General features: G+C 44.4%; 1 protein-coding gene across 17 annotated transcripts in view; it reads right to left on the bottom strand.

Annotated features, from left to right (window-relative positions):
- Nucleotides 1-24,005, bottom strand: part of BTRC (beta-transducin repeat containing E3 ubiquitin protein ligase) — a 167,735-nt gene that overhangs the window by 5,107 nt on the left and 138,623 nt on the right. For 16 of the 17 annotated variants that reach the window (XM_077823297.1, XM_077823302.1, XM_077823300.1 and 13 more), the window contains 8 exons: nt 19,755-19,941; nt 16,235-16,331; nt 15,265-15,402; nt 14,141-14,259; nt 6,751-7,000; nt 6,211-6,329; nt 3,401-3,511; nt 1,476-1,554 (listed from right to left, as the gene is read on the bottom strand). In XM_077823297.1, coding sequence (XP_077679423.1) covers nt 1,476-1,554; nt 3,401-3,511; nt 6,211-6,329; nt 6,751-7,000; nt 14,141-14,259; nt 15,265-15,402; nt 16,235-16,331; nt 19,755-19,941 — 1,100 coding nt within the window. The remainder of the gene's footprint in view (nt 1-1,475; nt 1,555-3,400; nt 3,512-6,210; nt 6,330-6,750; nt 7,001-14,140; nt 14,260-15,264; nt 15,403-16,234; nt 16,332-19,754; nt 19,942-24,005) is intronic. The other variant, XM_077823296.1, reaches the window with a different exon arrangement.

Here is a 24,005-nt window from a genome sequence, read left to right as displayed (position 1 = left end):
CTAACAAGTGGGGCTTCCAATGTATTGCTTGAAGACATGCCATTCAGCAACACACGGGAGATTCCTCTGAACACTAACTTCGAGAACTGGCGAGCTTCAATACGTGGAAGGTTTACAGCCAAGGAAATGGCCATAGAACCCCAGAAATATGACCAGGTTTGACATACACTAACGCCACTGAAGCCTGAGTGTTTCTCTCCCCAAAGCCAGTGCTTTAATGTCCTCTTCTCTGACTTTTCAAAGTGAACTGGATGCTGAATGCCACAGAAAAAGCACAGCAGTAGGCCAAGCTTCGTCTGGCCTCTTGCTAATATATCTCAACTCTGACCTAGAGGGATCACCCCTAAGACCTTGTCTGCACTGGCATTTTTCTTGAAAACCTTCCCCTATTACTCTACAACTAGTGTGACTCTGCTGAAAGCAATAGCCAATGGCACTTTTACCATCATCATTTAGACCCATACTGAGCACCAGTGGGAGAGAAGAAAAATGCTAGTGTAGACAAGGTTGAAGGCTGACGGGTTCAGCGTCTGTGGCCCACTCCATCCGAGGCACCTCTGCTTAGATTTCCAAGAAGGGAGCCAATTAGTGCCAGTTGTGATGTTTTTGGTCCTGTGTCTAATAATCAATGCCAGCAACTCGGCCTCACAAGCAACCCTACAATAAACACAACCCAGCATGTGGGTGCTGAAGAGAAAATGTCACAAATAGATTTTAGTTATGAACTTAACATCAATTTTAAAAAGGGATGAAAGCACTTCTTTTAACTACCCCTTTTAACAACAATAGTCTGGCAACATTAAAAAACTGCCAGAGAGAAGAAAGAGGTCCAGGAAAAGTCCTGGTCACTCAGCAGCACATAGATTATGCAGGTTTCAGACTAGCAGCCGTGTTAGTCTGTATCCGCAAAAAGAAAAGGAGGATTTGTGGCACCTTAGAGACTAACAAATTTATTTGAGCATAAGCTTTCGTGAGCTACAGCAAAGCTTATGCTCAAATAAATCTGTTAGTCTCTAATAGATTATGCAGACTCCATAGGTATGCTCAGCGGAGGGTATCATGCCCTTGAGGTCAGACCCTCAGCTGGTGCAAAGTATCACAGCTCCACTGACTTCCAATGTTTGAAGTGGTGACAGGGGTGTTCAGGAGCAGAACATTCTCCCTTGGGACTGGCACTAAGCTGATGCCCTGGTGTATCGTTAGGGGCTGCCGAAGAGGCTGTAAAACAGATTCCTTGACTGTGTTAAAGGTCCCATGGCACTTTTTGCAAGGCTCTGGTTTGAAAGTCTTTCTGGGTGAAAGATCCCATAATACCTTACATTCAGACACATCTACAAGCCTGCCCTTTGGGGCCTATCATCATCTACTTCATCTGAACTTTGTCTACAACAGCTCAAGCTTTCATGGCGTAATACAGCTTTGACAAAGGCTGTCCGCCCCCACCTTGAAACCCCCCCCCAACCAAAAGCTCTTACCACGAGGGTTCGCAGACAGAGGGTCCCAGCTGGAGCACGTGGGTCCAGAGCAGCCACAAGATCCCACACTTTAATTTTCCTGGAGAGGAAAGAGGGACAAGCACCAAAGCTTTGTTACAGAGAAAAGTTTAAATGGTTCATCAGCAATTAAAGTTAACAGCTTAGATAATACATCCGGCTCATGGAAACATACAGAAACCTTTTTGCTCTTGACACCTGGCTCTCACATGCTCTCTTGGGTAAAGCCTGCTGATCTTACAGGTGAAAGTATATGGTTACCATACAAATGAATTACATAAAAAAGCAGGTGACAGTAACTAATGTAGAAACCTGGGTGAAGGTTAATGTAGACACTTCCTCCTTAATGGCAAACAGGCCAAAGGCAATGAAACGGAGTGATCACAGCTGTGAGAATGCATTTGGGTTTATACACAGATAATGTGACACATTATATAAAGCCTCTTGCTGGACAAGAAGAAAAGCGTGTCTAAGTCTCCACAGTGTGGATTCATCCCCTCCTTCAACTGGTACAAGCGCGTCCCTTCCTCCTAGAATGTAGGCAGGCAGGCAGGCTAGGATTGCTCTACCAGGGCAAACTACTGCTATGGGCAGCCACAGGCAGGTTCCACAAGAACCACGAGAGCTCAAGCATTTCAGAAAACAGGACACATTCAGTGGGGAGGAAAAGGTGCATCTCCATTGCTCCACAGCCCAGGCATGCCACTGCACTGGTATCCAGCTTGCTAGAGGTTTGGGGTTTAGCTATAAAGCTGGGGTGATGACACCCATGTCTTAGCATTAGACTGCACCAGATCGCAATGTCAGATTTATTACAGAAAATCAAACAGGGCTGGGCTGGAGATTTCCCTCACCCTTAAGCCATACGGTCACCCCTAGAGTTCAGTCACATGCCCTCCTCCCTCGTACAATGTAGTGACTATCTTGTAGTATGAAGGGTGCTAACAACAGGATGGGGGAGAATGAAGTGTGGGAACCCACGCACCCTCATTTAAATCAGTCTGCAGGTGTAGGGCTGGAAGAGAGTGGGATTCTATACACTAGTAGAGGGACTCCCTGCCCAGGAGCAGGAAGCTGACTTGGTAGCACAGGGGACATGCTATCCAAATTAGCTACACAAGACCCCAGTGTAGCTCAGAGTTATTCAAGCCTGGAAAAGGAAAGTCAGCTCTTCCCCAAGGGAGCCTGGACACCAGCAATGTACCAGGAAGCTAGCCCACCATAGCAAATACAACCTCCGGAGTGAAGTAAGCCTCTTCCTCGTGCCACGGACATCTGGCTAGCTGCAGTGGAGAGTGCTGGAAAAGGACCCTGCTCTTTGGAGTCCCTTTCACAGTGCAAGCAGCAACGCTTGGTTAAGCACCCTGCCCTAGATTATCGACAGGAGTTTCCAGGCCACGACACTCACTGTGTGCTTTTCAGTCCGCCTGTTGCACTTTGTTGCCTTCTCTGACTGGCTGCGTCTCTGCTCGTTCACTTCTCTATACTACTCAGTTACGTGGGGGAAGGGAGTAGGTAGATGTGCGCGCACTTATGTGGAACAAAACAAGCAGCAGGAATTGTGGGAGCTGTAGAAAAAGCAGCTTCAGGTCTGGCCACTGCTAGACAAGAGACACTGACCTTATGGCCTCGGTGCTCTGATCTGCTACATTCCTGGGCAGAGAACTAGCTGATCTGGCTGTCAGTGATTTAAGCATGAGGAGTTCTGCATGGATCTGCCACGTGAAACTGCTGGAGAACGCACACCACAGAAGACCCGATCCAGAAAAGGGAAAGGCCAGGTGAACGTAACACACTTCTCATATATTGGCCATAAATGTGAGAATAGCACAACTGACAACAGGTCTAATTTTTTTGAGGGGGAGGAAGAGGGATACTAGGTGTCTGAACCTCGTTAACCATCTCACCCATCATACGCCCCACTGACTATCCTCTTGTTATCGAAGCGTATGCATCTCACCAACTCCTCATGGCCTTCCAGTACTCGTAAACACGCTCCACACTCGATATCCCACAACCTGGAAGAGATTAGGAAGAAGAGGAGAGAAAGTCTGACAATCCATTACTGCAATGAAATATTTGGTTTCAGATTATAATTGGTCAACGGGTTCTCTGGAAATAAAGATCCAGATGGCGCAAATGTGGAAGGTATTGAATTCATCACCCCACAACCCCACCACTTTTTTCCTGCAGCTCAGCTGGAGCATATTTTTCAAAGAAAACCCTGCTACGTTACGTTCAGGTTCTAGTGGGTACGAGGTCAAGTGACTTGACACATGGCAAACCAGTGACTCTGAATAGTCGGCCCTGGCTCCTAACCTGTGCAATCTCATTGCAGTTCTGGTGGAGGACGCGCAGCAGCACTGCTGCAAAGCGCCTCCCTGCCCCGGAAGCAGCTGCCGCCTGAGAAGGGCTCAGCTTGGTGGGATGTTTTACACAGAGGCAGAGGTGTAGCCTTAGTGCATAGGGGCGCTGCGGGAATGATTCACGTTTTAAGGCCAGAGAGGCCAACAGATCATCAAGCCTGAACTCCTGTATAACACAGGCCAGAGACTTTCACCCAGTTACCCTGTATTGAGGATAATAACTTGTTTTTGACTAAAGCAAGTTCCAAAAAGGCATCCAAGTCTGGATTTGAAGCCATCAAGAGATGGAGAATCCACAGCTTCCTTTGGAAGCTTGTCCCAATGGTTAATCACGGTTAAACACTGGTGTCTTATTTTTAATTGGAATTTTTCAGGCTTGAACTTCCAGCAATTGGTTCTGGTTATGCCTTTCAGTACTAAAGAAAGAGTCCTTTAATATCCATTATTTTCTCCCTGTGAAGGGACTCCTACACCATGATCAAGTCACCACTTGATCTTTCTTCTCTTTTCTCTACTGATAGTTTATATTTGGAACAATGAAACACCCTGGCCTCAATGGCTCCCTGTATTGAGTTTTTGGGTTTAAATGCCTTGAAACATGATGGGCCCGTTCCTCAGCTGGAAAATTTGACTTGCATCAGTAGCAGAACTGACCTGAAATCCCACCCAAATAATTTTCAGATAGACTATATCTCTAAGGAAGACAAACTTTAATTTCCTACTCTTTTGTACACTCTATTTACAGAATTGGAAAATCTTTTAAAACACTCCCTTCTGAAAAAAAATTCTTAGGGAGTCTAAAGGTTTTCAGCCTCTAGGACATCAAATTTCAGAAGTTACAAACTTCAAATTTCACATCATACTTCACCCAATTGAAGGCCAACATCTTGTATCTCATGTAAATTAAAATCAAACATACATCAAGACATCCACATAGATTACTTAGTAAGCTGCACTCTTATCACCTTCCCACAGATACCCACCCTCAACCAATGCTTGTGGAAGGCTGGCAGAGTAAGTGAGCAGGTAAACCTTTCACCATGACTTGAGGGCCACTGGACTTGGGTTCAGCTAAGATTCACTGACAACTTTCATGAAATTATAGCACAATTTATCTATCAACTAGGAATTTTATTCAGTGTAAGAATAAGAGTAACTGTATTCCTCTTTAGGTTGATTACTGTACTGAAATTTTTGTTGGTTATTACAAGTGGTATTTTAGCTGATTTTCTAAATGCTGTGATACTTAACTATTTTCTACTCCCATTTCTTTTGGCTCTGAGTTTCAAAGTACCGTACAAAAAAGGATTTATTCAAATTCAAGTGCACAATCTTCTTGCCACACTTAAGGGTGTTTTAGAAAAATAGCACAATGTAATCTCCCCCCATTTCACTGTGTAAAAGGAAGCAGGAGTCAGTGCTCTCTCAATCTGGCTGGTCCTTTTACTAGGTCATGTCATCAAGCAGACAGCATGCAAAATTTGGCACAGCACAATTGGTTCAATCACCTTGTGGTGTCACAGACAGGAGTGTCAGCTTCCTGTGGAATTCAGAGGAGGAAAAGGTGGCTGCTTGTGGGGAAGGGCGCCCAGCAAACAAGAGCCTCTGTATTCACCACTGACAACAGAGGACTGGTAAAACAAGAAAGCAGACAGTCCATTCCCAAGTTTCAGCTGCAGGGAAAAGTTCTCCTCTAAACCAGCAGGTGACGGGTAAAAGGGAGGCAACCCAACCACTCATTTGTATGATCCAGCCACTTACCACAGTCAGTTTCACGTCGATTCAAGTTTACTGAACAACGCTAGTTAAGGAGATAATGGTACATCCCTCTAGTTGCAGCTGCATGATGTACCAAGAAATCCTGACTCCCGGCATGAACTGGGTTACATCTCAGGCTGCCATTAGGGCAGCCAGGAAAGTGCAAGAGGGAGAAAACTGAACTTCATGCTCTCAACCAGCTATTCCAAACTATACCAGATGCCAAGCACCACAAGAGGAGTTTGGTGTGAGCCCAGGAGATTTCTGCAGAGGATTAAATGCTTTGTATTGCATGTCTGACCCAGCTTGCCAGCTATTTCACTCACCAAAACTGTCTAACCAGCCTGACTTGCTGATTAGTATGGCACTCGTGAGATAGGGAGGCTACAAGGCAATGCAGAAAAATGGCTTTCTATACCCCCCTTCAGTAGTTCACAGCACTCTACAGCAAAGGCTGCCCAGTTCCAGGGAAAATGGGCACAGATCATTTCGGTTATCTAACTTCGGCATGTCCCAAGTGAACTGGAGACAACGGCCTTGCAGGAAACGAGAACACCGTGCGCAAAACTCCCTGATGGGAACTTGCCTCTCACCTGATAGTGTTATCTGAAGAGCCACTCACTACTAGCCGATCTCTGTACTGCAGACACGCAATGCCTCGTTTGTGGCCATTTAAGGTGCGCACAAACTCGCAGGTACTAGTGTTCCAGACCTGAGATGGGGAGAGAAAACACACAGGGCCTAATTATTAAGAGGTAACTAACAGAGGGGAGGGACCTGTGGGAGAAACAGGTGTGTCCAGAATGTTCAAAAAGTCATCACAACCTCGAGGTCACAAGTCAAATTCAAGACATTGTTTCTGACGTAGGGAACACTACCTTACCAGTGACACATGGCTACAGACTTCTACAGTTAACAGACTGACTCTTCATACACAGAGCTTTTATTGTATTATATTAGGACTTGTTCCCAAACTAAACCATAGCACTTTCGAAACCGATTAATAGTTTATGTATGAATTGGCTTTTTTCTGAGTTTTAACATCGCCAACTCTTACGTTCTCAGGAATCTGGTCATTCTTTCTGGTTAACAATGACAAGTGCTGTAAGTAAGCAACCTCTGAAATTTCTTACCTTTATAGTCCTGTCACCTGATGCTGACACAATGTACTTGTCATCAAAGTCCACTACGTTGACAGCAGCTCTGTGTCCTACCAGGACCCTCCGCAGGGTAATGTCTGTCGGGGAAGCCATGTCCCAGACGGCAATGGAACGGTCTTTGGAACAAGTCACCATCATGCCATTGTTAAAGCGCAGGTGAAGCACTGCTTCGCAGTGGTGAATCAGCGTGTTTAGCATCTCGCCGGTATTTACATCCCACACCCTGAAATCCACACAATATTTCAAACCAATGGAAGGGAAAGAGGGTGAAAAAGAAATTACGTTTGATTTTTCTGCAGGAAAAGAAAAATCAAGTCTTTGGTTTTATTACAAGCAAACATCACATACTAAACCTAGAATCTGCTGAATAGTTCATGACAAGATATATCACATAAACGAGCTGATTACGAAAATATTAAAGAAGTCCAGCAACCAAAAAACCTGCAATGCAATTAGCCCCATAACAACAACACAGCAAAGCGTTTTGTAATGAAGTGACTGTGTAGTGCTGATGAAAGGTACCAGACTGGCAGCCCTGGAGATTGAAGTCCCCTGTTAGCTGTGCTGGCAGCTCTCTCCACCCCCAAAGTTATGCCTATCTACCCTGACCTGGGGAGACCCAGTGCTAGAGGCAAGTTCACCCCCAATGGTCCATTCAAACTTCACCCTTGCTGCTGGGACTGCCAACAAAGGGGACAATTTTCTGTAGTAGCAGAAGACCAGAGTGTGCTTTTTCTTTGTTAGCAAATCTAAAAGAATCATTAAAAAAATTACACTATTGGGTTAGATGGGGTTCTAACAGCAGCAAATTATTTATCCTGAAAACACACAAAGGAACACTACTACGTTTCAGGAATTTGTTGACAAGGCAGAAATTAATACAGAGTTTTTATGTCAATTGACCATTAATAGGTATAGTCTATTACACACAAAGGATAACTTGTGGTTAAAAGAATCAGGAACGTGCTCAATTTAAAGAGCTTCTAGGACAGGCGTCAGGGATATTAAAGTTTAAAAAGCGACACAGTTCCTTTTGGTGCATTGTTTGTGAAGGTCTTTACCTCAAGGCAAAATTCCGTTCAGCAGCTTCCTGCAGCACTATCATCCCCTGAACCCCAGCTACACTAAACTCCAGCAGCATAATGGCTGTATTATCAAATAGCAAAAGGCTGTGGAAATTGAATCCCTCCTCCCTTAACGAAGCTTGCAATTAAACACGGCAGGGATGTGAAGGAGAGGAAAAACGTCACTCATGTTTATGAAATACAAATGGTTGTTTCATATGCTATAGTAACAATGCCCACGTTCCATTCTATGAATCCGATGAAGTGAGCTGTAGCTCACGAAAGCTTATGCTCAAATAAATTTGTGAGTCTCTAAGGCGCCACAAGTCCTCCTGTTCTTTTTGTGGATACAGACTAACATGGCTGCTACTCTGAATTCTGTTTTGTGTGCTCTAACCCATCATGAAACTTGGGCTGCAGCAACTCTCAGTCCTAAAAACCAGGGGTTTCTGAAGAGTGCATGTCACCTCCCATTAACCCCTCTCAAAGGGACAGCTTTTCGAGTAGGCTCTGGATGCCTCCCTCCTGTCACAGGGCAAGCTTATTTGAAAATGCAAAGTGATACCTACTGTGATGCTGGGAGAGAAGGTGCCAGCTCACGTGAAGGTCCCCATGTGTGAACTGAACACTGACAAACATATACCTAAAAAAACAGGAGGACTTGTGGCACCTTAGAGACTAACAAATTTATTAGAGCATAAGCTTTCGTGAGCTACAGCCCACTTCATCAGATGCATGCAGTGGAAAATGCAGTAGGAAGATTTTATATACACAGAGAACATGAAACAATGGGTGTTACCATACACACTACGGCAAGAGTGATCAGTTAAGGTGAGCTATTACCAGCAGAGGAGAGAAAAACAAAACAAAAAACCTTTTGTAATGATAATCAAGATGGACCATTTCCAGCAGTTGACAAGAACGTGTGAGGAACAGTAAGGGCGGAAAACAAGCATGGGGAAATAGTTTTACTTTGTGTAATGACACATCCACTCCCAGTCTTTATTCAAGCCTAACGTAATGGTGTCCAGTTTGCAAATTAATTCCAATTCAGCAGTCTCTCGTTGGAGTCTGTTTTTGAAGTTTTTTTGTTGAAGAATTGCAACTTTTAGGTCTGTAATCGAGTGACCAGAGAGATTGATGTGTTCTCTGACTGGTTTTTGAATGCTATAATTCCTGACGTCTGATTTGTGTCCATTTATTCTTTTACGTAGAGACTGTCCGGTTTGGTCAATGTACATGGCAGAGGGGCATTGCTGGCACATGATGGCATAGATCACATTGGTGGATGTGCAGGTGAACAAGCCTCTGATAGTGTGGCTGATGTGATTAGGCCCTATGATGGTGTTTGGTAGATGTGCAGGTGAACGAATAAACACCATTACAGACCTAAAAGTCGCAATATTACAACAAAAAAACTTCAAAAACAGACTCCAACGAGAGACTGCTGAATTGGAATTAATTTGCAAACTGGACACCATTACATTAGGCTTGAATAGACTGGGAGTGGATCTGTCATTACTTAAAGTAAATTATTTCCCCATGTTTATTCCCCCTCCCTACTGTTCCTCACACGTTCTTGTCAACTGCTGGAAATGGCCCATCTTGATTATCACTACAAAAGGTTTTTTTTTTTTTCCCCCCCCCCTCCTCTGCTGGTAATAGCTCACCTTAACTGATCACTCTCGTTGTAGTGTGTATGGTAATACCCATTGTTTCATATTCTCTGTGTATATAAAATCTTCCTACTGTATTTTCCACTGCGTGCATCCAATGAAGTGGGCTTTAGTGCACGAAAGCTTATGCTTAAATAAATTTGTTAGTCTCTAAGGTGCCACAAGTCCTCCTGTTCTTTTTGCGGATACAGACTAACACAGCTGCTACTCTGAAACATATACCTGGAATCAGTCTGGCTCACCTGTGTGTTAGTATTTTTCAAATAGGCATTAGAATTGTAAGAATGTATTTAGACTTTACTGAATGCTTGTGAGTGAAATTAATCTTACTTATAGCATCTGTATCCCTTATTGTAAGGTAATATTTGAGTGGTTGTATTGTGAGGCTCTGTGACTCTGTAAATCCCAGACAGGAGAGAGACATTAACTAGTGTGAAGTGCTGATCTCCAAGGAAGGTGTTAGGAGGTCCATCAACACCTGACAGACTTCTGTGGGATTATAAAGAGTACAAAAGATGTTTGTTGTCCATCGCATCCCCCCCACCCTACATGAAGATGAGCCATGCAAGTGGATTCCTCCCATCAGCTGAGCTTGCAGCTCAGAACACATGGTGGGGGAGGGAATAATAAACCCCTAACAAGAAGGAACTGGATCTCTGTGCTACTTGGATTCTGGTGGCAAGGTTTTTAGACATAAGCAAGAGGTCCCCAGTGCCCAGCCTGGGTTAGCCCTAATGGTCATACAGAGCTTGTTGACTATAGAAGCTTCTATTACTTTTTGACACTTAAGCTTGTAACACATTTATGCATCTATATTTACCTGCTTTAACCATGTAAATAACTCGTTTCCTTTTCCTACTTAATAAATGTGTAGGTAGTTTATTGTAGGATTGGCTACTAGCATAGTCAGTGAGATCTAAGGTGCGACTGACCTCGGGTAAGTGACTGGTCCTTTGGGATGGAGTAATCTGAATATTGCTGTGATCCGTTGTGTAAAACAAAGGCAGGCTCAATTGGGTGGGGAGCTGGATCAGAGCACCCAAGAGGACTGTCTGTGACTCCATGTTTAGGCTGTTATAGCACCTGAAGAGTTTCTCTCTGATATTTAGTTGGTGAATTCTAAGTATAGGACGCACAGCCAATTTGGGGCTTGTGCCCTGCTTCCTGACAGGGTACCCAGAGGTTGGTACCCATGCTCTTGAGCCACTTCAGGCAGCGTTACACCTGTCATTTGGGATATGTCCACACAGCTCTGGGAGGGTGCTTCCTAGTGCAGGCAGGCAGACACGCGAGCTCTCCTTGAGCTCGCACACTGAAAATAGGAGGGAGGCCACAATGGCCTCGGCAGCAGCTTGGGCTAGCCACCTGAGTACAAACTCCCCCAACTCCCAGGGTACATATTTGTAGTTTGAAGCGCTGACTGTACCACTGTGGCCATGCCATGAAGTATACTAGCTGCTGTGGCAGAATACCTTTGGTGCCTACCAAAGGCAAAATTTGCTCTGCATGAGCCCAGGATAAGAGTTATTGCTGGCTTGGAAAATTTAACAGTAAGAAAGAAAGAGGGGATGAACTCACTCCCACCTTCTTGCTAGCAAGAGTTATTGCTGGCTTGGAAAATTTAACAGTAAGAAAGAAAGAGGGGAGGGATAGGATACAGAAGGACCTAGACAAATTGGAGGATTGGGCCAAAACAAATCTGATGAGGTTCAATAAGGATAAGTGCAGGGTCCTGCACTTAGGACGGAAGAATCCAATGCACCGCTACAGACTAGGGACCGAATGGCTAGGCAGCAGTTCTGCAGAAAAGGACCTAGGGGTGACAGTGGACGAGAAGCTGGATATGAGTCAGCAGTGTGCCCTTGTTGCCAAGAAGGCCAATGGCATTTTGGGATGTATAAGTAGGGGCATAGCGAGCAGATCGAGGGACGTGATCGTCCCCCTCTATTCGACATTGGTGAGGCCTCATCTGGAGTACTGTGTCCAGTTTTGGGCCCCACACTACAAGAAGGATGTGGATAAATTGGAGAGAGTCCAGCGAAGGGCAACAAAAATGATTAGGGGTCTAGAACACATGACTTATGAGGAGAGGCTGAGGGAGCTGGGATTGTTTAGCCTGCAGAAGAGAAGAATGAGGGGGGATTTGATAGGTGCTTTCAACTACCTGAAAGGGGGTTCCAAAGAGGATGGCTCTAGACTGTTCTCAATGGTAGCAGATGACAGAACGAGGAGTAATGGCCTCAAGTTGCAGTGGGGGAGGTTTAGATTGGATATTAGGAAAAACTTTTTCACTAAGAGGGTGGTGAAACACTGGAATGCGTTGCCTAGGGAGGTGGTGGAATCTCCTTCCTTGGAAGTTTTTAAGGTCAGGCTTGACAAAGCCCTGGCTGGGATGATTTAACTGGGAATTGGTCCTGCTTCGAGCAGGGGGTTGGACTAGATGACCTTCAGGGGTCCCTTCCAACCCTGATATTCTATGATTCTATGATTCTTTTGAGTCACTGCACCTCAAAGGAAATGCGATTTGGTGAAAACGCACATCACAGCTGGAGTCTCACATTCATTGTGCCCACTCTTTTCAATCTGAAAGCACAACTTACAACATTCCCATCTCCGCACAAAGTTATGGAAACCACACGCCTTCCCACTGCATTTATTTAAAGGCATGTCTACAGTGCTCATCGCTGAGTTATCTGAGCACCAGGCATTGGCATTACAAAACCCTCCTGGGAAAATCACACCCTCACATTGCAGAACAACATAAGAATCTCACTCCATCCAGCAGACATCCAAAAAATGCCAGGAAGAGCTAGGCAGTAAGTATATTCTTCAGGGGAGGCCTCTCTCTTGCACTCGTGGGGAGCCAGGCATACTGCACTGTGTATGTGTGTGCATATGTACACCTTTATGTCCATCCATAAACAGCCCACACTTTATTGCACGGTAGAAAGCACACAGCTAAATGGTAGGGGATCGCAGCTATGCACTAGGGCTCAAGTGAATCTAAAGAACTCAGCCTGAAGTTCACCTACTAGCACATCATCTGGTGGTCAAGAATCACTATCCCAAAGCCCTGCACAGATAGAGAGATTGGTAAGTAGTTCTGAGTAACCAATTCAGTGAAAATCATGGAGCCCCAGGCTGTGTAGACAGACACCCGTTTATGGTGGAAAGCACAAAGACGGCTGACTCCAGTATGTGAAGGAACGAAGGCTGTGGACTACAGAAATGTGCCATTAGAAAATCAGCAGTATACAGAAAGGGCTGTCAAACTGAGCAGGAGCTAGTGATCTAATGACTTACCTGGTCAGGTGGGTCCCTGAGATTTTGTATTGGAGAAATGTTAAAGTCCATCTGTACAGCCAACTGGATGAAGCCCTCCTTCTCAAGGGCTAAAAGTGTTCCATCGTTGAGCCTCTGGGGTCAGTGCACATATTTATAGATACAGCGGGAAATGAAGTATTCTAGGCAGTACCCAGTCTGCAGTTTGACCTTCCCACCATGGACTGGGAAACAACAGAGTCTTTCACATCGGTCAGCCTTTTCTTTTGTACTCAGAGTTAAACATAATGCTGCCCCATCCGATCTCAGCGCTGGTTAAATGTCCCAGTAAGAGATTTGGCATGAATTCTGGATTTATGCAAATAGTAGGAACCAACAGAACTCCCAGCGCCACAAGCTTGTGTGTGCAATACGCAGGGGTTGAATTTTAGGGTCACCTGCTTATGACTGGTGGCTTCAAAATGAGTTTCGGCAACAACAGAGAGGAGGAGCCTGCAGCCACGGGAACAGGAGCATGAGAGCAAATGCTGCAGAAAAGGCAACTGACATAACTTTTGGCCTGCTTTCAACAGTGCTGCTTGGAGCTGCATAGTTCATACTCAAGCAGAAAGAGGGGACCTCCTACTCACACTGGCACAGGGAGACCTATTCTTCTGGCCAAGCTCTATCCTTCTTCCCCAGCCAAGGGAGAAATGTCCCTCCCCACTTCCTGCTATACACAATAGTGAGCTGGTGAGTCTCTAGTTCAACAGCTGAACATGTATTTCCAGATATTTTCATTTCGTGAAGTGATCTCATTACAATTTTGCCCACTCTAGTCTCCTGAACCAGGTCCCGTGACCTTCCCATCTGGAGAGTAGATTCTAACTTGAACTGTCCAGCCTTGCAGCATGGGTTTGGCGATGAGCGAAGAGAACAAGGTCATAGAGTGGTAAAAAACCATTTAGTTGAAATTTAATAAAGACACACAGGGAATCTAGCCAGGCATCTTGTATTAAATCTAATGGAAGAGGTGTGGCTAAAACCCCTGCATGGCTTTGAAAACCTAACCAAGGTCTTTAAAAATCTCTACCCCAGGGCAGTTTCTTAGTAAATTCTTAGTAAAAATTCACAAAAGTCTCCTTAACCCAGCTTGGAAATCTCCAGTCTTTGCTTATTTTCCATTTCCCTGTAATAGGCAGCAACACTTGAGTGGCAAATTGATTTTTAAACAAGTAGGGCTTCTTGCTAGAAAGGAGCTCACTGGGACGACTCCGTGAAAAAGGCTGAACAGAGAACAATTAAAAAAAAATCTTTTCAGTACCGTCTGAGGGCACAAAGCTCAGTTTCAGAAGTACATACCTGACGGTTGAATCAGAAGATCCAGTAATGATCACCCGCTCGTCATACTGCAGGCACAAGACGGAACCTGTGTGTCCAGTCAGAATTCGCTTGCATTCCAATGTATTCTTATCCCAGATCTAGGGTGGCAAACAGCCACAAACAGCCTGGTAAGTGAGACGTTCATCACTGTATAAACGGTGTCTGTTGCTGGGCTGGCTGTTTCGGTTTTTATTACATACTGTTTGCGGATCGAGCTTCCTTAGTAGCACAGAATGCACTTTGTTATTCCACGGGAGCTTTGGTGCAATATAAAACATTCTTAATATCTCTGGTTTTAATATAAATACAGGCTCTACGCTTCTCATCAGGGAACAGGGTCGCCTGTCATGACGGGAGGACCAACAACACTGCTAGCAAAGTCCGTTCTATAAGGAAGCGGAGCATTTCTTGCCAGGTGAGACAGATTTACAGACGTTTCTGGGGGAAGGCTACCTTGTGTGCGCCAAAGAAAAACTCGCCTGGGCTAGTCCAGTGTTTCTCAACCTTTGTGACACCAGGGACCAGCTTGCTGCCTTCCTGAACGGTGTCAGGGAAATTGCAGGGACTGGCGCTGGTCCACGGACCCGTTGTTTAGAACTGCTGGGCTAGGGCACCTTCTAAAAAGTCTCTTACCAACTGCTTCCTCCCACACTGAAATTAGGACACAATATTCATAGATTCATAGATATTTAGATCAGAAGGGACCATTATGATCATTCAGTCCGACCTCCTGCACAACGCAGGCCACAGAATGTCACCCACCCACTCCTGCAATAAACCTCTCACCTATGTCTGAGCTATTGAAGTCCTCAAATCGTGGTTTAAAGACTTCAAGGAGCAGAGAATCCTCCAGCAAGTGACCCGTGCCCCATGCTACAGAGGAAGGCGAAAAACCTCCAGGACCTCTTCCAATCTGCCCTGGAGGAAAATTCCTTCCCGACCCCAAATATGGCGATCAGCTAAACCCTGAGCATATGGGCAAGATTCACCAGACAGATACTACAGAAAATTCTTTCCTGGATAACTCAGATCCCACCCCATCTAATATTGCTCATGAAGCCTGCTTTACACATCCTAGCTTGGCCACCTTGGGGAGTTCTCACCTTGATAGTGTTGTCTCGCAGGCCACTTACTATCTTCTGATCGTCATACTGTAAACAATAAACCCCTTTGCTAGTTTCACTCCGGCAGTGGATTCTCTGTAAACTGTGCCTTCCACACCGCCAGTTTGATTCTATTGTCTTGGGGACGGGGAGCAGAGAAGAAAGAGAAGCAAATTAGAGAAAGTCCTGTTACATTTCCCAACAAGGCAGCCCATTAGATGATACAGCGTGCTCCCCAGGGAAGTGGTGGTGGGGGAACTAAGGCTAGAGTGATTTATAATGACAAAGTGCTGGAGAGTATAGCATGGTGAATGTTGTTGCATGGGCCATGTTGGGGATCCACAAGCTGACCTAAAAGGTTTTTTCCATCTCTAACTTCTGTGACTCTGTGGAGCGTTCAACAAGAGGACGCTCAGTGACTAAAGAAAAGCAAAAAGATCTAGATCTAGCTGGTGGTTATATGGCCTTGGTGATCAGAGCAGCTGAGCACCTCTCCTGCAATTAAGAGTTCAAGCATAGACAAGAGTTGGTACCTTGCACAGAACTGGTGCCACATGTTTGATGCCCTTCTCTTTGAATTTCACGGACTGTCCTCTCCGGCAATGCACAGGTCTCCCTGGCTCAGCTCTGGCACCTCACCACAACCTCTCACTAGGCCTCACTATTTTTTCATAGAAAGAGCCATGAGATGCCTGAATGCTGTCCAGCTGCTGCTATGACACCGTGTACGCTGTGCAGATTCACCAGAATCTGCTACTTTAAATACATCTGACAGCTCATGCAATTACATTCAGGGAAGGGAGTCACTAAGCCCTATGATCTTTATTTGACAACTCCAAAACATGTGAATTTGAGGCAAAACATATGTATGCCATGTGCAACATTTATCAAAACCAGTGTGAGGGTTTTGCTGACATTTTAACAAATCAGAAAGTTAAAAACCATACAAAATGAAACGTTTGTTTCTTACCTCTATGTCCTGTATAATTTTTGGATAAAGTGCTCTATAGAAGGAGTTGGGTGGGGCAGTCCCATCAGGTGGCTTATTTTTAAATAGATACTGTCCCCTGGAACACAAGAAACATTTCCCATTCAACACAGTCCACTTTTCAGCAGTGTTGGGCAAAGGTTTCTAAGGCACTTTACTAGATGCATTGCTGACCGTAGGGGCAGGGGACTGATTAGCATTCAGGCATGGTGGGCTCAGTAAGCACTGTTTGACCTGCTCTGTGACCGGGTTGTATTTGGATACGTGACAAATTCGGATATGTGACAAATTCAAAACAGGTATTAGCAGACACCTAGGGAATTTCAAACGTGTAATGCATATCGGGCATGAGCCACTATTGCCCAGTATGTGAGTAACAGGGGTTCATACGTCCCCTGGCTTCTGTAGTTACTATGTGTGTCACTTTTAAAAGAAGGGGATCAAACCTTCGTAACTGCCCGTGAAGTGGGGGAGGGTCTGCAGGGAAGGCCAGCAATGGGAGAAAACTAAGGAAGGCAGGCCCCCCAAAAATATGTTACGTGCCCAAGGCTTGAAAGCTGCATTAGCAGGAGTGACATCTGCTTTGGCACATGGACATTTTACGGCTGCTGCTAGATTCTGGTAAGCAACATTTCATTAGTGGCTCCTTCCTCATTTCAACACAGATTTGGAATACTCATATCCCAAGCTAGATTTTTGCTTCAAAAAAAATTCAGTAAACGGCAATCACTTCCTGCTGTGTAAAGAACTTTAATTCCTCATCCTGAAGTTAAGAAGTCACCAAACACGGTGTGGAAGCTAGTAAACCCTACCATGGGCGTACTAACTGCTGTTTTGCCTGGCAACATGCCTTGCGAAGTGGAGATAGGCACAAATGCCTCGGAGTGTAATCCTGGCATCAGAGGCATGGCGTTTACACTGGGCCAGCTCTCTGCTCCTCCCCTCCACTACTCCATTACAGCATGATTAATTGTTCCAGATCCCCATGTGCCTTTCTTGTCTGTCCCTTCCTCACAGTACACCTTGAAACTACAGTACACCTTGACAGCTTGGGCCTCAGCTATACATAGCATGAGACCTGCATCAGAGAAGCTACAAAAATGATCTGAAGTTTTTAGTTTATAAGGACAACAAAATAGAGTGCTGAACAAGCATCTGAAAGACACACAAGGGGAACGGCATATATTTAAATTCCCTAAGAAATTAGTTTAAACACATGTTTTGGGGCAGAGCAGTTTTCAGCTCCATACTTAGAAGCCTGCAGATTTTCAGACTACAAGAAGTATCAGCCATTAACAGCACTGGAATAAAGGTTTGTGTTTCCGGTCTCACTCTCCAGGATGTGTGCACATGACCAGATAGGCACATGCATGCAAGCAGGCAATTGTGGGTCCAGGTCCTAATCATTGCAGAGAGAAGTTGATACAGTATTTGCACATGTGGAGTGCTTTTAGAAGAGTGAAGGTTAATCACGGGCAATGTTTTGAAGACTTCCTGGGGAGTCCTGGAGGCTCTTGGAAACTGCACATGCTTTGGAGGTGGGGACAATGCTTGACCCAGACCCTGGAACATTTAGGTTACATCTGGGTTGGTCTTCAAATAGAATCAAGTGCGGTTTAGCTAAAGAAGTGCTTGGAATGATATAGAAGTAACTATTTCATGTCCCCTCCCCAGCTGAGGACAATCTGACACTGCCGGGGTGCCCCAAGGACAGAGCCTGAGGGACATGTAACCATGTACTTTCTCTCTCTCTATATATATGACTGTAGGGTAAAAGGAACTCAATCAGCTGCAGGTTTTGATGACTAGAAAACCGAATGTCTTTTGGTCACTATCGAGACAGACACAAACAGTGCCCAGGTATGTTTGTTTTTTTATAGTAAATTTTCTATAAATACTTGTGCCAATCCATATGACCCCACTCATTCCTGGCAAGTTGTCAGTGTGGTCCTTTGTGCTGTAGAGTTTGGGCTCTCCTGTTGTAAGGTACCAGGAAGCAAATGATGAAATCAAGTGGTCCATGCACCGAGCTAAGTGAAGAGCTTTAAGCGAATGACACCAGTCATCTATCATTCTGAACTGTCCATCTATTCACTTCCCTGTGCCATCCAAAGCACTGATTCCAAGCTACAAAGTGCTATATGGCAGGTCCCCAAGTTAAATTAGATATTGCCTGCCTCTTTTCCCCACCCAACTGTTCCTAGGGTTAACCCCCTCCTCCCTATCAGAGGATATTCTCCCTGGGAATACATGCTTGGGGAATTCCATCCTGCAACCAACTTAAACAGGACACAGTGCAATCCTGAGGGAGCAGCATAATGATGGGGGTGGAGGGGTATACTGCTGACCTTCAAATACCCATACGATCAGCAATGGGCATCAATGTAAAATTCTGAATATAGAATGAAATACAGGACTGGGGTTTCTCTAAATATAGAATGAAATACAGATAATCATGGGAAAAAGAAAAGGAGTACTTGTGGCACCTTAGAGACTAACAAATTTATTTGAGCATAAGCTTTCGTGAGCTACAGCTCACTTCATCGGACTAACACGGCTGCTACTCTGAAAGATAATCATGGGGCTTCTCTAACATTTCCCCTTGTGTCTGCAGCTAATACTGTCATGGAAAGGAGTACTGAACACTTCTGATAATCACTATGCTCCTGGAAGCAGATTTGCATAGTATTGAGGACAGTTCATAATCATGATTTACTTGTCTTTGTAATCTGTGACAAACAGTGTAACAAAATGAACTTCAACACACAACAGAATTTTTGTTTGCAACTTTGTATCTTTTTTTTCTTTTTAATAGCAACTAAAATGCCTAAGCTGTCACTTTTATCTTGTTTATGAAATATTCATACCCAGCTTTTTTGCCGCTAACATCCTGGGGACACCCTTGGAAAAGAAAATTATGTATTAAAGGGCTTACCCTAGAGAGGGAAAGTTCTAATGAAGTGTTAACAGAGCAGCTTCAAACTCAAGGGAGACCCTCGGAAGGCTATTCCAGCTGATTATTAACTAATCTATCTGCATTTCTAGAGTCCCCTACTCTCCAGGGTACCTACCCTCGGATTCCAGTTTGAGGATTGCACAGATACAGCGTAAAGTGAAAGTTTGCTGAGGAAACACTAATTCATACCACACACCCCAGCTCCTAATCCTAAAAATGTTTTTCTGCTCTGAACTGCTGGTGAGTTTATTGCCCTTCTTAGGCATATGCAGCTTCTTACTATGAAACTGAATGAGAGGCTGAACAGATTCTACGGTTTTATCTCTCACTCATTACTGAGATACTGGAGCACCTGTGAGAGGGGCAGGGAAAAACACGCGAAAAATTGGTGGTAGAACCAAAAACGACCAACCTCCCCAATCCCTGAATTTTGCTGTAAACAAATGTCAAACTAGAAACAACAGGGGCTGACTACAAATGTAGCATTACACACACACCATCCACTGTCCTAGATGGGTAAGAAAGCTGAATTTGCAATTCCCTCACCATCCTCTCCTCTCTGCCAACCCTCTCCACAACGAGTCTGTCCTGACCATTCTCTCAATAAGTTTCTTCCACAGCATGCCATCAGATGTCACCCGGTACCATTCCTTACACACCAGCTCAGCAGCACATAATGATTTGGCATCCAGGTACGACAGTATGTTCTCGGCAATGTGATCCAAACCCCGAGCTGGGGAAAAAAAAAAAGAGAGCATTAGTCATTGGGGAGATCGTAAGACAGTTTAAACAACTCCCCTTGTCTATTATGGAGATGCAGTCTCTTTCCTATCACTGCTCATCCATTCCCCTGTATGCAGAGCTGGACCAAGTTCACATAAGAGTATTTGCTGCTAAGTTCAGGAACAAACAGTGTTTTCCCAACTTGTTTTGGATCAAACACAACAAGGCATTAAAAATAATAAAGAATCCAGGAAGTCATTCCAATCTATTTCTATGGGTTTTAGCACTAGGGGGATAGTCTATGGATGGCATTTCCAACGCAGCGATGCAGCCCCCAAAATATCTCTATATTAGGACCATTTCTCATCTTGCTGCTACAGCTGTTCTCATGTTCCAACGTCTCAAAAGCTGTTTTTGCTAAAGTAGTAGCTTTTGAACGTAATGAAGAAAAAAATATATATTCCCAGTGTGTACCCTGAAGGGTAGTGGTACCTTTAGACATGGGAGGGGGGAAGTATATGCAGATGCATGGAGGAGAGACAGTCTAAGGAGAGAGTGAAGCAGGTTTGCTGGTATCGTTTATTTCAGTAGGTGGAAGAAAGCGTATGCTGACACTGTCATTTGCAAACATTTTCCAGTGTGAATACCAGAAGGGTTGCTTTGTGTTTCAATAGTGCTGCAGTCAAATGGAAGACAATTGACTCAAAAAAATAAAAGGGCACTCGACCAATAGCCTGGTTAACACCCCAGTGGATATATAATAGGATAAAATGTTGGACTACAGTGGGGGGTTCACCCTGTGTTGTTTAAAGTGGATGGGTTTATCCATTACAATTCTCTACCACCCCCTCAAACCTAATCTGCACAGAGGCCTCAGAGGAATAAGATGCCTATAAAATAACACGGTTGCACTAATAAAGCTTCTCTTGGCTGCTGTTCTAATTCACAAGTGAGACAGCAACAGTGAGGGGGTTATTGCTCTTCACAGATCACATTTCAGAGGCTTCACAGAAGCTGTAGTTCAGAGGAGTCCGCCCTCCCCCAAGCACAAAGTTCTGCCCAACAAAGAGCAAGCATGCCAGATCGGTATTACATGCAACTTCCCTCCTCTCCCTAACGAAATCCACTAAACATCCGGAGTGGGATTAAATACCTCTTTTCTTACTCTTATTACAACAGCCTCAAAGACTGAGCCCCATTTGTCAGCAGCACAGAAGTAGGAAGCAGTAAATGAATTGTGACTGGTTGAGTCACATGTCCATACTTAAGCAGATGGAAAGTGAAGCATGTATCAGCTGATTCTTATCAGAGTTCACAGGACACTATCTATTCTAGCTTTTGTGTCAGACTGATAAATTAAAAGAGATCTCAGAATTGGCTCCTCATGCATGAAAATGATATAACACAGCATGGCTCCTGATTCCTTCCCTTATTCCTAATGCAACAGTTTAAAACGTAGCCACATGCAGAGAAACAATTTTATGATGCTTTGGGCCCAATCCTCCACCGCCCAACGCCTTGTATCATTTACAACTGTGCAAAAAAGAGCATGCAGATGACGACACAAGGTACCAGGTGGTGGAGAAAGAGACCCAAACGTGTCTACACCGATGCAGAGTTGGGTGCTATATTGCAGTATTAACCCACCAGGGTTCCCAATTGTACAGTTTCAGTTTATACGCATAGATATTACACATATAGCTTTACAAACTCTGTGAAAGAAGCTGGATTGATAGTTCTGAAGGCTGAAGTCCTCTGTTTATCAGTTGAGCAGGTGCAGGATGGGGAGTGTTTCCTCTAGCCACCCCTTATTTATGTGTCACAAACTTCATCTAGTGGGGAAAGGTGATGTCAGTTTGCTTTCCCACGGCCTGAAGCTTTCACTGACACCTTAGACACTGTGCGCCCACCCCTAGAGTTGATACCAGTAGTTTCAGGTGAATATACTGAGCTCCATAGGAATTCTGTATGAGGAAAAGAGGAGGGAAGGAGAAAGGATGGCAAGAAATGGGCCCACGCTGTAGAAGTTCTGCTTGCCGATTCCTAATCAATCCTCACCGATCATCCCTCTAGTTGTCCACCTCCCCCTGACTCTCAGTCTCCAAATGGAGCCATCTTTAGTTGGTTTTTATTTTCATTGCTGTGATAGGTGTATTTCAATCACAGTAGTTGACTCAGATCACTGATCTTAGACCATTTTTATAGAGAGATAACGGACCATTGTCAGAGAAAACTACCATCATACAACCCCCCTGCCTTGCCTCTAGTACTAATGGGGGGGGGGGGGTCTGGGGAGGAGGAGAAGAGGCAGAACCTATTTTAACAAGTGGCATGGTTACAAATCCAATGTTATCATTTGTTCCCAAGAAACGGTACAATTAATTTATAGTATAAATTTTAAGGAATTTCTTATTTAGAGAAGCCACTTTAAAATGGACATTTCCCTTCACCAAAAATTATGGTAAATTAACTTGAAATGTGATTAGCTGTCTATTCTTCCATATCAAATTATCTTTCAGGACAGTACTGGTTTTACAACATAGTCCTAGGCAGAAAAGCTTTGTCTTCCTGAAGTTGAAAGAATCTTTCACTTACTTCACACACAAAAACCTGATGCAAAAAATGCATTTTCCCTCCCCAAAACACCACACACACATATTCTAAACAGTCTGGAAGTTCAAAGTTGAGGCTTCGCTTTTCAAAATCTGAACAAAGTACACAAATAAATACACAGTTAAAGTTACTCAAACAACCTTAACTCTGACCTCCACAGCACCAGGATAAAAATCAAACAATTTTACTCCAAGTTTAATAAATGTGTCTGATTGATGCATAAGAGGCAGTACTATGTGGGCAGAGTAGGTGGTCTGGAGAACCAGAATGAGAATTTGCCAACTTTCAGGGTTTTAGGGTGTATTTTGTGTGTGTGTGTGGTGGGGGCAAGGGGATGAGAGCGATAAAGTAGAGCTTGAACTTAACTTCCAGGCTTTTTAACATGTGTTTTTGTGAGAAAGCTACAAAGCTTTCCTGTGGGTTCTTTTTAGTTGAGGTGACATATTCATAATTCCAGGTTAGTCACATTTTTTTCTAAAATTTCCTTAGGCTTTAAAAAATGTTTAATAATTGTCTGATCAGGAGAGTCACCGCAGTCCTTGCAAGCTGCCCACAGATTAACACAATTCCATTCCAGACAACCTTCTGCCTACTCATATGGCTTCTCACCTCCTATTCTCCTTACTGGAATCCTTGCCCTGCATGTGACATTTCTGCATGTGCACTGTACAGCCTGCAACTACATGCCCCTCTGAGATTCCTTGTCATTAAGGCCACATGTGTTGCGATATACACACTTTGGAAACATGCAAATTGATGCACACACATGCCACTTACCACTGAGCGCTTATTTAAATCACGGAATAACTGCTGTCTACATGCGGCAAACTAGAGAAAGGCCCCTCCCATCCGTTCAGTACCACACAAAAAGTAAAGTTTGAAGGTAGCTCTATTTCATGGATACAAGCAGTGAATGACAAGGTAGAAACAGTTATTTACCTGTACTGTAACTGTTGTTCTTTGAGATGTGAGCGTAGACAAGCATTCCACTCAGGTGTGCGTGTGTCCAGCTCACCAACTTATAGGAGTGGTGCTCACGCCCTGTGGCCCTTCCCCTCCTCTGGCTACTCAAAATCAGTGCCATCCCAACCCCCTTAGATCCTTCACACCAAGAGTACAGACTCCGATGCAGAGCGGATGGAGGATGGGTCATGAAATATAAATCTGCACTCACATCTACAGTACAGGTAAGTAACTGCTTTTTCTTCGAGTGGTTGCAGATGTGTATTCCAATCAGGTGACTCACAAGCAGTACTTACACGAGATGGAGCTTGGAGTCTACTAAAACGACTGCCTTCCCCGAGGTGGCATCTGACCTAGACACAGTAGTAATTGCGCAGTGCTTTGTAAAAGTACGTACAGAAGACCAGGCATTGGCCCTGCAGGTGTCCAATATTGAAACATCTCTGGGGAATGCTATCGTCGTTGTATGACCCTGTAATCTCAGAAGAGGCCCCATCT

The sequence above is a fragment of the Eretmochelys imbricata genome, chromosome 7, assembly GCF_965152235.1.
Source record: "Eretmochelys imbricata isolate rEreImb1 chromosome 7, rEreImb1.hap1, whole genome shotgun sequence".
Classification (NCBI taxonomy): Eukaryota; Metazoa; Chordata; order Testudines; family Cheloniidae; genus Eretmochelys; species Eretmochelys imbricata.
The sequence above is the reverse complement of the archived record's forward strand: the minus strand, read 5'-3'. Positions and strand labels throughout refer to the sequence as shown.